Source organism: Gopherus evgoodei, chromosome 8 (genome assembly GCF_007399415.2).
Source record: "Gopherus evgoodei ecotype Sinaloan lineage chromosome 8, rGopEvg1_v1.p, whole genome shotgun sequence".
NCBI classification, from domain to species: domain Eukaryota; kingdom Metazoa; phylum Chordata; order Testudines; family Testudinidae; genus Gopherus; species Gopherus evgoodei.
The window spans coordinates 6,895,028-6,908,609 of record NC_044329.1 but is presented as its reverse complement, the minus strand read 5'-3'; the positions used below and the strand labels follow the sequence as shown (position 1 = coordinate 6,908,609).

At 54.6% G+C, this 13,582-nt stretch overlaps 1 protein-coding gene across 6 annotated transcripts in view; it reads left to right on the top strand.

The window, feature by feature from the left end:
* The window catches only part of TCOF1 (treacle ribosome biogenesis factor 1), a 34,091-nt gene that overhangs the window by 17,840 nt on the left and 2,669 nt on the right, over positions 1-13,582 (top strand). For 4 of the 6 annotated variants that reach the window (XM_030571734.1, XM_030571732.1, XM_030571730.1 and 1 more), the window contains 8 exons: positions 1,017-1,191; positions 3,248-3,396; positions 4,895-5,107; positions 5,933-6,212; positions 6,538-6,623; positions 7,615-7,834; positions 10,438-10,998; positions 12,922-13,049. In XM_030571734.1, coding sequence (XP_030427594.1) covers positions 1,017-1,191; positions 3,248-3,396; positions 4,895-5,107; positions 5,933-6,212; positions 6,538-6,623; positions 7,615-7,834; positions 10,438-10,998; positions 12,922-13,049 — 1,812 coding nt within the window. The remainder of the gene's footprint in view (positions 1-1,016; positions 1,192-3,247; positions 3,397-4,894; positions 5,108-5,932; positions 6,213-6,537; positions 6,624-7,614; positions 7,835-10,437; positions 10,999-12,921; positions 13,050-13,582) is intronic. The other 2 variants (XM_030571729.1, XM_030571733.1) reach the window with 2 other exon arrangements.

Below are 13,582 nucleotides of genomic sequence, written 5' to 3'. Positions count from 1 at the left end.
CACACCCTCTGCAAGCAGCCAAAGGGTGAGAGGAGCATGGAAGCTCTCTCTGCGCCATGAGGGGGCCAGAAGATCAAACCTGGCTGGAATGAAATTTTCAAGTGCCAAAATAAGTGGTACCTCCTTGCATCAACTCCTCAGCTGTGCGAGACATTGAGAGGCGGCTCGCACACTGCTTTGAGTCACAAAAATCAAAACGCTGCCAGCTGCTGTTCAACCCAAGCACCATGTTCGGGTTTCACAGCCGATTATTTAGGCACATGGACAAACGAATCGCTCCTGTTGTGGACAAAGCGATTCCTAGGAACGGTGCAACGCTGTCTCCCTTAAATGCTGCTCTAATGCTGTGTCTAGGAGGCAGCCGCTGGGATGGTGGAATCTGGCAGTTGTTTCACCTTGTGCTCAGATCCCTCCAAACGTCACAAGCCACCTAGGTCAGACAGTCAGTATTCAGTGGAGCAGCCTCAAGGGACAGCTAGCCCCCGCAGGCAGGAGTAGTGTGGTTTCCTTAGGTGGCCTTCTCCCTTCCAAGTCAAACTGAACCGTTGTTTTGCCCTAATGATAGGGCGTGCTGTGCTTCTGGAAGTACCGTTCTCAGGTGAGACATGATAATGAGGTGCTGAACCCCTGGTCATTAAAGATCCCTTGGTCCTTTTTGAGAGAGTAGAGGCATAAACCCTGGTGGCCTGGTCAGTTTCTACTGAAATATGGCCTTTCCCCCTGCCAAGTTTTCCCCAGGCCATTCCGGTTGAATACGGTATATTTCCTCCCTTCTTGCCTGAACTGCTGGGTGGTGTTTCTATCTGCTGCGAACAGCTACTGCCTCCCACCCAAGAGAGGGAGCCACATTTCATTGGTTTCAGAAATGATCCATCTCCGAACTTGTGACGTTCTTTGGGGATAAAAGGAGCATTTTAAATGATGACGGCAGCATGTGGGGTGCAAGACACGAACCCTGGCTTGGGCACTGAACCTGTTGACCATAAAAATCATTGACTTTTTTCTTTTTTTTTAAGAGAGTGCCAACTTCTCAGCCTTCCCCTGGCATCAAGCCCAGCCCAGCAGGTAAAGCTAGGAGCCCCAGGAAAGCAGCTGCAAATGCCTTGAAGGGCAAGGACTCGGAGAGCGAGAGCAGCACGTCGTCAGACAGTGAGGAGGACGAGGCAGCCCAGAAACAACCTCCTAACGCTGGTAAGATTCTAGCCTTCCCTTGGTATTCAGGGCCTCTCTCCTCTGTACTCATGGGGTTTGCTTCTCTTCTCTGCTTGAGCAGTTGATGTGTCCTAGACGGGGCTCCCCCCTAAGAACCATCACCAGGCATGCTCTGAACTGCCAAGGGATGCAGACTCTGCCAGTTGCTCTGAAGCTGATGTCGGCAAGAGCTGTCAGCGCAGTTCCCTTCTGTCTCTTTCTAGAGTGTCCTTCCAAACTGGCACAAGAGTTGGGTTTTGGGGCAGGGTTATTTTTGTTCTGTTTTCTATTCCTTCCAGCATGGGTCAGTTGCTAACTGAGATGTACTCCCCAGCGTGTGCAGACGGAGGAGCCTTGGCATAATAATTAATAGGCACTTTGAGATCCGTGGATGGAAGGCTCTATAAGAGATTACTAGTAATGAATGAAGCCCTCTTCTCCTCTCCTGTGTGGTCTGCGGGGGGTTTGCCATCCCTACACTTCTCCCTAGAGTGGGCGAGGAAGTCTGGCACCACTCCGTGACCTCTCTGGTTGATGAAGGGATAGGAAGGGGAGTCCTGGCAGCTGTCCTGGAGTGGGCCGGGGGTGGCTACAACCTGGAGTCTCATGAGGACGTGGTTATGTCTGAAGTGGGGATAGAGGGAGATCACTGAAGATACAGTGGAGCCCCCCATGCTGAATATGTGTCTGCTCCTGCTTCCCTGCTGCCAACCCGTCTCCAGAGTATTCAGGCATCTCTGCAGCTACAAGGCCCAGAGAGCACAAGGTCTGAGTGCCCCGAGAACATGCAGGGCCCTTGTCATTAGACCAGCAAAGGAAACTTGGCTTATGGCCAGTGGCATGCTGGGGCAGCACAGGGACAACCCATGGGAACCCAGCAAATGGAGGGGACTGATGACTGTCCAGGTTGGCTCTTGCTGTTTTCAGTTGACCTGTCTCCTCTCTTCCATGGACATGAGCCTTCAGTGCTTTTGCTCTCACCAGGTAATTGTGGTCTTTGCACAGCGATGTCCCTGTTTGCAGCACAGAGGCGTTGCCTTAGCAGATAACGTGTGCTCCAGGCTGGTTCGTGTCTCTGGCTGGGTTTTGTGATGTGAGCAACCAGAAGTTATTCCTGGCATCTCTGGAGCTGATGCCTGGATACAGGAGGATGCTGGAGGGAATGACTTCATTACAAAGGAGTCTTGCACTGTAGATGGTTATTGCAGGACCTTCCTGCAGGGAGAGCTTGAGCTAATGTCAAATCCTTTGTTGCAGGGAGCTGGTAAAACAGAACTCAGCCTGTGCACACGGGAGGTGGGGAGAACTTTTGTTAGCTGTAAACGTGGGGTTGAGTGCTGAGATCTGCTATACACTGCTGTCCAGACCTCCGACACCCCATGGGTTTGTGTTCTGGAGCTAGCGGAAACACCAGGCAATAGGCCGGCTGGTCTCTCTTGCTTGTTGGTGTAACTGCTGCCAGGAAACGGGCAGAAACCCACCCAGTCAGCTTTATGAGTAGCCAGAGTGTGACTGGCTGTTGGAAGGGCTGACGTGCTCCCCAACTGCAGGGGTGGGAGGGTCTATGTGAAGTGGAAGACAGCAGCCCCCTAGGAAGTGAACAGAAACCTCCAGCAGGCTTTGCACAGGGCATTTGCTCAGCTGTCAGTTGCTAACATTTTCCACTACTGATTCCTGCCGGCTTCTGGTGGTGGCTGTCTGTTTGCACAAAGGCGGGAGGGACGGGTTCTCCAGCTCCAGAGCTCCGTTATTCTGGCATGTTCGTGGCATTCCCGATTATTCCATCCCTCTGCCACCCCTCGCACCACGTCCTGTTGGGCCCCTTCACTCATTCCGAATTGAAAGCTGGGGCCTAGGGGTAGCAAGAGAAATCTTGTGGAGAAGGAGGTGTTAGGAAATCATTGTCTTCTAGCAGCTCTCCCCTTTCAGCAGGGTTTTCTCTCCCAGTCTAAATCCAGAACACTGAAGCATCAGCAGCCTTCCTCAGCTCTCCAGCTATCGTCTTCCTATAAACAGCCTGCAGTCTTACCCTTGGTTTCTCTCCGACCTCTTTCAGCAGTGAAGACCCCTGCTGCAGCACAGCTGACTAGTGTCAAGAAGGCCCAGGCCCTTCCAGCATCTCTTCCAAAAGCACCAGGGGCAGCAGATAGCAGCGAGGAGTCCAGTGAGGAGTCGGACTCTGAGGAGGATCAGGTACCCGTGCAGGTAACTAGCAAACAGACCGCACGGCTGTTGGGCGATAGGGAGGAAGCTTTGCCGAGCTGGCCTCTTTGAGAGCTGGGGTTTCGAGGAATGGTGACTAGCGAAACTCTCTCTGTCTGGAGCGCTTGCTCTTCAGGAAAGCCAGGCTCTGGGGAGCGTCCGTCAGGGCTGGTGATCCCAGCCAGCCGGCACAGGGACCTTTCCAACCAATGGGGGCTGGCTAGGGTTCGGAGGTTAGAAGCAGTGAGGGACTGGCTGCCTTGTGACAGCGATAATCACACAGGTTGATTCCTGTCCACATCTGGGCCTCTTTGTGCAGCTTCTGCAGAATAAATCAGCTGGATCCCCGGGCCCCCCCAGTGGAGAATTCTCCAAGCCCAGGAGGGGTTCCCAAGTCCTGTAGCACCAGCATACCCCCCTTTCTCCCTGGCCTGGCAGGGATGTACTGACCAGAATGCTCTGTACTCCAGGTGTTCAGTGCTACAGGGTGGCCCATATGCCACTGGAGAAGCTGTCATAAATAAGAGAAAAGCCACTGAGGCTGCTAACTTCCAGTGGGCCAGTGCATGGTCCTCCGCTCCAGGCAGCGCCTCCTGACCTGCACAATGCTCCAGATGTGTCCAACAGGCTTTCAGCTCCAGCTCAGCTCCCGGGTGCTTGGAATCATTGCTGCCTGCTGGCCGGCTAGGTGCTCCCAGTCCTGTTCCCAGAAGTGTCTGTGCCATGCGAAGCGCCGGCCTCCTTGGCACTGTTGTTGGGAGTCAGGGATAGAAAGGGATTGCCCCTGTGCTGTGGATGGTTAGGAAGCTGTGTGCTCCCCAGCTGGCACAAGGCCTCGTTTAGTAAGAGGGTTGATATTTTAGAGGTATGTAAAAGCAATCACTGTGACTTTGACCTCTCAAATCACAGCTGAAAATGTTTAAAGGCTCCTTGGATCCACAGCCCCCTGGATGGCATCTTGCACCAGATGTCACATGCGAGAGACATGAGAGATCCCACAGAGTCCAGCACATCAAAGCTTGGGTGTCTGCCAGGTGGGGGAGGCCACATGCGTAAACTGGCTTGTAACTGACACCAGGGGACTGATTGCTTCCCCTGCCCTCCTCACTTTGTGTTTACTTGCTTCTGCCAATGATCTACCTACCTGGAGCATGGTGCTCCTTCCAGGACTGTCCCGTCATCCCCTGCCCTCCCATTTGGGGAGGTGATATGCCTGGGCTGTGATGAAATGCTATGGCTTCTTGCTAACCGTCGTCATAAACCGCGTGGGGTGTATGAAAAGAGTGGGAGAGCACATTTCCAGGGGGCTGGTGTCCTGTTCTCTATCTCAGTGTGTCGCCATCAGCCTGAGATCTGAGCACAGAGGCTTACTTGGCTATGCATTGTCCTCCTGCAGAATGGGGCTTAGTTCCCTGGACTTCCAGGCTCCTCACCTCTGTTGCTGTATTTCTTTAAAAGTCGCCATCCTGTCTTGACTTTCCTCCTTTCTTGTTTGGCCTAGCAACCGGCCCAGGTGAAACCAAAACCTTCTCCAGCCGCAAAGCCTCTGGGCACAGCAGCCAGCACGGCCAGGCCCGTGCTGCCCACTGGGAAAGCTGCCAACAGAGCGGCCAGCAGCCCTGCGAAGGCAGCTGCTACCGCAGTTGGCCAAGCATCCGAGAGCTTGAGCTCACGTTCCTCAGAGAGCAAGGAGGAAGAGAAGCCTGCAAGACAGGTAAGGGAGAAGTGCAGGGTGAGATGCGGTGCTGCAAGGAGATCTAGCAGCTGCTGGAGCTTGTAGGCCGGAACTGGCGGAGTGTCTTCCAGAGGCTGGCTGGGGTTTGCAGCGCGATTTTAACAGCCACTTTGAGCACAGTTACCATAATGCAAGGGGGAAAAAGAAAATTCCTGTTGCCTTGCCTGAGGAGGCTGCAGGTCTCACTCTCAGACTGGCTCCTTCGTGGTAAGAGCTCCGTGCTGAAAACTTCCTTTTCAGCTGTCAGCCGTTCGCCGCAGGCCTATCTTGCTGGCTGCCTCCCAGATAATGGCTCAGGGCTCGCGTCAGTGCTTTCTCATAGCTTCCCCTGCACCGCTTTACACTAAAGATCTGGAGTGACCAGACCAGCTCTAGCCCTCTCCGTCTGTCTTTGATTTGAGCTGCTCGCCTCTGCCACAGACTGAGGAGTAGCGGGCACAAGCTGTGTTCCTAAGGGCATTCTCCTCCCTCTGATACTGAGGACTCTGCAGTTTGGTCGCACATTCGATTTGAGGATCCTAACTCCTTTTACAAACTGCCTTGGGTATTGTAGCTTCCTCAGCACCCCTGATGAGGCAGGTGGCATTTCCCTCAGTGTGCCCATGGGGAGACTGAGTCAGGGAGGTGAAGTGACTTGCCCATGGGCTGCGTGGGAAAGACACCCCTTCCCACCTCAAGATCATCTAGGCCTTCACCATGAGAGCTCCCTGCCTTCAGGGTACGCTGGCTGCGCTCAGGGAAGGTCTGAATCCCCCACCCCTAGTTTGTCTAAAATGTTCCTTGTTTCCTTCTCCCTCCCCTCAGCCTCGTCCTCCATCCTGCTTGAAGCACTGGGCTGCCTCAGGTAAAGCCGTCGCTCCTGCAGGGGAGGGTGCGCAAGCAAATGCCCCTGTGTTGCTGAGCCCTTCTGCCAAGGGCAAAGGTCCCGTCGCAGCCGTGGGAAAAGCAGGACTTCGTGCTGCAGGCAGAGCCACCAAGAGCCAGGCTGTGCCCCCAGCACCTGGCAAAGGGCAGGAGAGCCCAGACAGCAGCAGTTCCTCCGACAGCGAGGAGGAGGACACGGCCAAGCAGTCCCCGAGGCCTGGTAAGAGATGCTGCTCTGGGGAACTTCCAGTAGTGGTTGGGGGTTGCCGGCCCGGCGAGCAGCACAGAGAACAAGGGTTCGCTGTGCACTGGGCCCGGCTTAGCTGGTGGGGTGGGTTTCGCTGACACACGAGGCTGTGAGTGACAAGCAGCAGGGGCAGGCTCCTTGTGGAGGAGCAGCCGCTCTGGAGTGCGTGTCTCTGGGGAGCCTCACAACAGCCTACATCGGGGAGGGGTGCCCAGAGAGAAGTCTGGGGTGCTCCCTGTTCAGGTGCGTGCTGTGCTGTACCAACAGGAGGACTTCACTGGACACTTTGCTTCTCCAGCAGGGGCACCCCAGAAACAGGGAGCGACAAAGGAGGCCGACAGCACCTCCTCGGAGTCCAACGAGGAAGAGCAGCAGCTTTCGCAGGTGAGGGGTCCTGTACCCTGCAGGCCAGGGCTGTCGCCTTTCTCCTCTGCTCTGTAAAATGGAGCAGACGCTGGGCCAGATGCAGTATTGGGGTAAACGGCGGCTGCTGCTGCCCTTGAGTCCTACAGTTGCACCCGCTCGGCCTGCTGGGCAGGGCCCCGGGGCAGAGGGGGAGAAGGCTTTGAACTCAGGTGTTTGGAACACTCCTGCAAGCTGACGGACAAATCGCAGCGCTGCTGCTGCTCTGCCCTGGCCTGGTGCTGTGCTGACGTGGCTGTCGAATCAAAAGGCACATACGGGGAACCTGGTGCCCTGCAGCACTGAAATAGCCAAAGATGGGAAACTAGCCAGACTCATAGCAGCAACTTTTCTTTGTAACTGAACGCAGGTCTAAGCCAGTAAACCCCCTTTCTTAGTAATCTCTAGGGAGCGCAGTACATCTGTAATGCATCAGCTTTGCATGCAAGCATAGGAATGCACCGATAGTCAAAAACCTCCCCTAGGCTGGCTTAAACAGGGAGAGAACAAAGGAGCAAATATACAGTGGACTACGATCATAAACTCTTCAAGCAGCCATATAAATAACCCCCCGTTTGCGTTTCATTCTGTGTGCTGCCTGAGCTGTGCCACTCCCCGCCGCCTGGCTGCCCAGCACTGGGGTGCCCCCTGGCACGCTCCTGTACCCACTTCCATGGCCCGGTGCGTGGTACAGCAGAGGGGTTAATAATGGAGCAGAGGGGTAGAGCCAAAGGATCTGTGGGCTCCCTACAAACCCCTGGTCTCCCTGTGTCTTGTGTTGGTAGGTGCACTTGGCTTCTGTCTCTCCACTTCCCAGTGGCCCCAAATCACGAAGGGTCCCTGAGGGGAGCCTGCCACCCTGGAGGGCTACTCAAGGGGCAGCTGGGAGTGGCAGTTAAAATGTCCTGGGTGGAGGCAAGAGAGTTCAGCCCTGGCGACTGTGTGTCTCACTCAGCGTGTGTGTGCTCTTCAGTCCCTTCTAATAGGTTATCTAGGTCTTTCTAAAGCTCCAGCAGCACCCCAAGTGCAAACACCTGCTTCCCTGACCTCACCCAAACCAGGGCGTAGAAAAGCAGCAGCTGCTGCCAGCACCCTCACCAAACCCGGGAAAGCAGCCCTGCCTGACGTCTCGGAGAGTGACAGCAGCGACTCCGATACAGATGCTGAGAAGACGTCAGCCAAACAGACGGCAGGTTAGTCCTAGGCCAGGGATCTCAAACTCAAAGCACCACGAGGGCCACATGAGGACTAGTATGTTGGCCCAAGGGCAGCATCACTGACACCTTTTCATCAGTCCTTGAGGGGGGACATTTAGGGATCTGGGGGCAAAAGTCTGTCTGGAGATTGGTCCTGCTTTGAGCAGGGGAGTGGACAAGACACCTCCTGAGGTCCCTTCCAACCCTGAGATTCTAGGATTCTATATAAAGGTACAAAAGCCCCCATCCCCACTCCACGCCTTCCATGAGGCCCTGCCCCCTCCCCACCCCCATTCCAACCCCTTCCCCAAATCCCTGCCCCTGTCCCGCCTCTTCTCCGCCTCCTCCCCTGAGCGCGTGGCTCCCTGCTCCTCTCCCTCCCAACTGGAAAGCGCCAAGCACCGCCAAACAGCTGTTTGGTGGCGGGAAGCACCTGGAGGTAGACAGAAGAGCGGGGATGTGGCGTGCTGAGGGGGTGGGGGGCTGCAGGGGAGGGGAGCTTGGTGGCTGCAGGAAATAAGCCCACAGGCCACGTATTTAAGACCCGTGTCCTAGGCTGTGATCTAGCTCACAGAGCTGACCAGCTTTAGAACTGGTTCCAAAACATGCACTGTATCAGGGCTTCTTAGACCATGGACTAATCTCCCAAGGTAAGTGGTGGAAACCCCATCAGCCGGGACTTTTAGATGAGCTTGGAGAATATATGCTGGGGGGACAAATCCACATTGGCAGGGGCTGGAGTAAATGACCTATAATAGGTCTTCTCCATCTCGGAAATCTGAGTCCAGGTGAAGAGTGCGAATCGCAAGACCACATTGTCCTTTACTGTGACAGTCTGCTGCTGCCCCCTGCTGGACACCTCCAGAAACATTGCAAGCTGTTCTAGGCTTCTGTATCCTTTCGGGAGGGGGCGGTTGGATGCTTGAGAAGCATACAACTGCTCAGTTATACAGCTTGTAAGGTGTTCCCATGTGCATGGCTATTCTGAATCCCGAAATTTAACTAACATTTCTAGTGATAGTTGCCAAACTTATTTCTGAAGTCAAAGACCAGCTAGCAATGAGAGCTCGCAAACCTGATAACATGGGAGGTGTTTCTGTCTTCAGATATATGCTGTACTTCTCCTGGGAACCATTTTTGATTGGAAAATGTGTCAATGCTTGATAAAAGCTGATTTAAGAATCACTTTATCAAATGCTACCAACAAAATACCGGCCTGTTACATCTTCCATGGAGCTGTCCCTGTTGCGTGTCATTCAGAAATGTTTGTTTGGGGAAGGGCAAGCCAAAGGGAAGCATAAGGGAACAGCTATTTGGATGGATGATTGAAACAGAAGGTATGAACATCAGAACGGCCATACTGGGTCAGACCAAAGGTCCATCTAGCCCAGTATCCTGGCTTCCGACAGTGGCCAGTGCCAGGTGCCCCAGAGGATGATGACCTGTTCTGTTCATTCTAAGTGATCCATCCCCTGTCGCCCATTCTCACCTTCTGGCAAACAGAGGCTGGGGACACCATCCCTGCCGATCCTGGCTAATAACCATTGATGGACCTATCTTCCATGAACTTATCTAATTATTTTTTTTAACCTGGTTTTAGTCTTGGCCTTCAACATCCTCTGGCAGAGTTCCGCAGACTGACTGTGCACTGTGTGAAAAAATACTTCCTTTTGTTTGTTTTCAACCTGCCGCCTATTAATTTCATTGGGTGACCCCTAGTTCATGTGTTACGAGAAGGAGTAAACAACACTTCCTTATCTACTTTCTCCAGAGCAGTCATGATTTTATAGACCTCAACCATATTCCTTCTTAGTCATCTCTTTTTCCAAGCTGAAAAGCCCCAGTCTTATTAATCTCTCCTCACAGGGCAGCCATTCCATGCCCCTCATCATTTTTGTATCGTCAAAAATCTTTCTTCCCACTGCCATTCAGTGGTTGTAAGTGAACAGTAGAAACCCAAGACTGAAAGATCTGTTGGGTTTCATCCATATCCTCCCTACAGAGCTGTGTTGTGGCCTGTGATGTTCAGGAGGTCGGACTAGGCGTCTGCAAGGGACCACTGATCTAGAATCTACTCTCACAGTGCTCTCAAAATGGAAGGACGTAACGGCATTGTCTTGATACAATCATAGTGCAAGCTGGTCACATACAGCTGTGTCTACACCTGCAGATCCAGCCAGTGCTCTTAGTCTGGGCCAGTAGAGACTTCAGATTCCCAAATTTGTTTGGTTTTGGTTTGGGGGGTTTTTAGGGCACACGTTGGGGCTAGAATGCCCTGTTCTGTTCATTCCCTCTGAAGCATCTGGTCTGACCCGGTTCGGCCAGTCTTACATTCTTATGAGCCCTTTGGACTCTTAATTTGTAGCCCAAGCCTGGCTTCTGTACTCTGAGTTAATGCACTCCCCACCCCACCCCCCCATCATAGAGCCCTGTAACAATACACCATTATGTTTCTGGGGAGATTAGTGACTATTTCTCTATGACACGAGTACCTGCACATTACACTGTCTGGGGTCTGGGACTGAAGGCATCTCCCTGGAGCTGGTTGGGTTGTAACCAAATCTCTTCTCTAAATCTTCTTATTTCAATTGTGTCTACAGAGAGCAAGTCGTCCTCTTCTGGGGAGGTAGCGGTCACCACAAAAGTGGCCTCTAGCCAAGAGACTGCAGCAGGGAAAGCGGGCGAAAGAGGCGCCAGTCTCAAAGCCTCACGGGCAAAGAAAGCCCTGGTGGTGACTCAGAATGCTGGTGGTCCTAAGGGCTCTCCAGGGACGCCGTCGCCGTATGCTCTGCTGTCCATCGCTCAGTCGGAGAGGGAGAGCTCCGCGAGCGACAGCGAAGACAGGGTTACCACTGCTGCCAAGGCTCCGGGCGGGCAAGCGCCAGGGGAGCTGGAGGGAGGGAAGAAGGAGCAGAAGGCAGTGAAGAATACCCCCGCAGCATCAGCCAAGGCTCTGAAAGCAACGAAAGCACCAAAGCTTGGGGACAAAGAGAACAAGAAGCAGAAATCCTCCGTGAAAAGGAAGCTGGCAGCAGGGGATGCCAGCCCCGCGGAGCCCAAGCCGAAGAAGCTGAAAAGTGGCCTCGAGACTCCCAAAAAGAAGAAAAGCAAAGGGGAGAGAGCAGCGGGCAGCAAGGAGAAGAAGAAGAAAGCCAGTAAAAGTAAGAGCCCTGGTGCTGTCCCTCGCCCGGTTCGACTGTCACCGCACCTCTCTAGACAGGCTAGTGCCTGCTGGTCTCTGCTGCTGGATCCCTAAATGACACCCCAGAGTCTAGTTCCTATGGGTTCGCTTGGGGCTCAGACGCTGCCCCCCAAAGCCAGTCCAGGGTTGAGCTGAACTAGTTAAGCAAGCGACTGAATGAATGTTAACCCGGGTCAGAGGATGACTCTCTGCTGCGGGCAGTGATGAGCTCTGCCCCCGACTGTGGCCTGCACAGCTACCTGGCTGGCATATCGGGCATGTGTCTGTCTGCAGAGCTGTCCTGCCGCCATTGCTAGTCCGTCGCAGCGATGCTTGGAGGGAGGAGTTTGTTTCGGCCCCTTCTCCAGAAATGTTTTTATGCCCCACCCATCGCTCTGGGCCCCCTCCCTTCCCTACTGTGCATAAAGGCAAGACCCAGTTGGCAGGCTTAGCGCATGCTGTGAGACAAGGACGGGGCAAGCTGCCGCCAGTTACAAGCTTTACAGAGCTGTTCCAGAGACACCGGCGAAACCCTGCAGCCTGCCCAGCCCTAAAGGGCTGAAGCCAAGCTGGCTGGCAGTGCCAGCTCCCAGCTGGTGCTTGACAGAGGCCACACGGGCATGTTCGAAAACAGGGAGGCTGGAGTTCCTAGCCAGGCAGGCTGGAGGTTGGGGTTGTGATCAGCGCCAGCTCCCTGAGTTTAAAACACTCTGGGCGCGGCAGAAGTGCTTATGAGCTGGGTGTTCTTGGCGCTGCTCAGAAACGGCAGCCCCATGACAAACCCTTTCGCTCTGTTGAAAGGCTCTGCATTGAGCTGTCGTCTGCATAGCTCCAGCCTGCAGCTCCCGCTCTTCACAGGGGCCCCTGCCTGGCTGCGTATTGTTACTGTACGTCCCAGCGTGGCAGTGAGCCACAGTGATCGCTGAAGATGTCCCAGTGCCATTAACGCTGCCCGAGGGGCGAGAGAGAGAGAATGGAGCTGGGCTGCTGTTTGTCACTTCCAATTAAAAGAGCAGTTCCTGCCCTGCAGGTAGCCCCTGCTCGGGCTTTGCCTTCCACGCCAGTGCATTGCAGATTCCGGCGGCTGGCGGAACGCAGGCCTGCAGATTAGAGGTGCTAGCTCCCAGAGGGAGAGGCAGGAATAAAGGACAGAAGAGGGAGAGGAGGATCAAACACTATCTGCTGGGGTTTCTATCGTGCAAAAATCCAACTTCTCATCTGGGAGAGGGGCCTGGCAGCACAGCATGGGGTGGATAGACAGGCTGTCCTGGGTGGGTTTTTGTGGGCTGGTGAAGGGACGCTCCAGCTCTGCAAAAATTAACAGGTTGCTCTTCTGTTTCTTAATTGTATGTGTATTCAGTGCCAGTGATCTCCCAGCCTGCCCCCGCAACACACACATGCCCCATCTCGGAGAACCCCCAATTGGCTTTGCAGTATCAGCTGTGGTGGAAATGTGCCTTGGACCATGTCACCACATAGTTGTGCCCTGTCCATGTGAGTGGGCTGAAAAGTTAGCCCAGGCCCTAGCTGCTACTGCCCCCATCTGTCTCCAGGCCGAGAGACACCTGCATCATCTGCATGTGCCCAGTGCAGCGTGGGGTAGAACGAGGCATGCTCTCAAAGGCACGGCAGCTTCCCTCTTGAAATGTCCCTTGGGCGCTGGTGGGCCCTGAGCGGCAGGGCTGTGAATTCACTGCTATCCTGATGGAGCAATGCAGGGCAAGGCTGGGGCAGCTGCTAGCACAGGCCCAGCCAAAGGCTCAGTGGGTGAGGCAGAGACACAACCTCCCTGTCCCCTCCCCCCCCCCCCCCGCCTCTCAGTGGTATCTGACCCCCCCCCCCCCCAGGGAAGCCCTGATCCTGTCCCCTTTCACATGCACCCTGGTCCTTTTGTCTCTCCCAGAGAAGAAGACTGTGAAAGATGAGAAGAAGACTGTGAAAGACAAGAAGAAGAAAAGCAAGAAGGCTGCAGCTGGAGTGGAGCCAAGCACGGACGGGTCTGCTTCCACCCCCCAAAAAAAGAAAAAGAAGGTAGGTGGGTGTGTACATCTGCTTCTGCCCCCCAGAGCTGCGTGGGAGAGGGCTGGCTTCTGGCCTGTCCCTAGTGGGCAGGTACCCAGAGCACAAAACGATCAGCATCTGCGGCTCCCTTCTCCAGCACCTCTGTGGCAGCGCCCCGTTGCACAGAGCTGCACCCTACAGCTGGCTCCTTCAAGGCGTGGCTGCATCAGTGGTGCTGGAGAGGGATGGACTGACCTGGTCTTTGTTTCAGACTCCCCACTCTGACCTGTGTGGGGGCGGGTGGGTGCTGAGAGGGGCAGCGGCTGGAGGGAATGGGATTTTCCCTTGCTGTGCTAATGCTAATGCTTAGTGTTGACTGTGCATTAGCAATGACCCACTCACTCCTGCCTGAGTCCCTGCCCTGCGTGGAGGGAGCGCTCCATGCTGCCCTGCTCCTGCAGATAGAAAGCTTTGCTCCCGGGGGCTCGCACCTCTCCCCAGCAAAGAGATCACGCTAGGGGGGTGCAGTGGGGAATCCCTGGCTGCGCTTCCCAGCAGGCTCT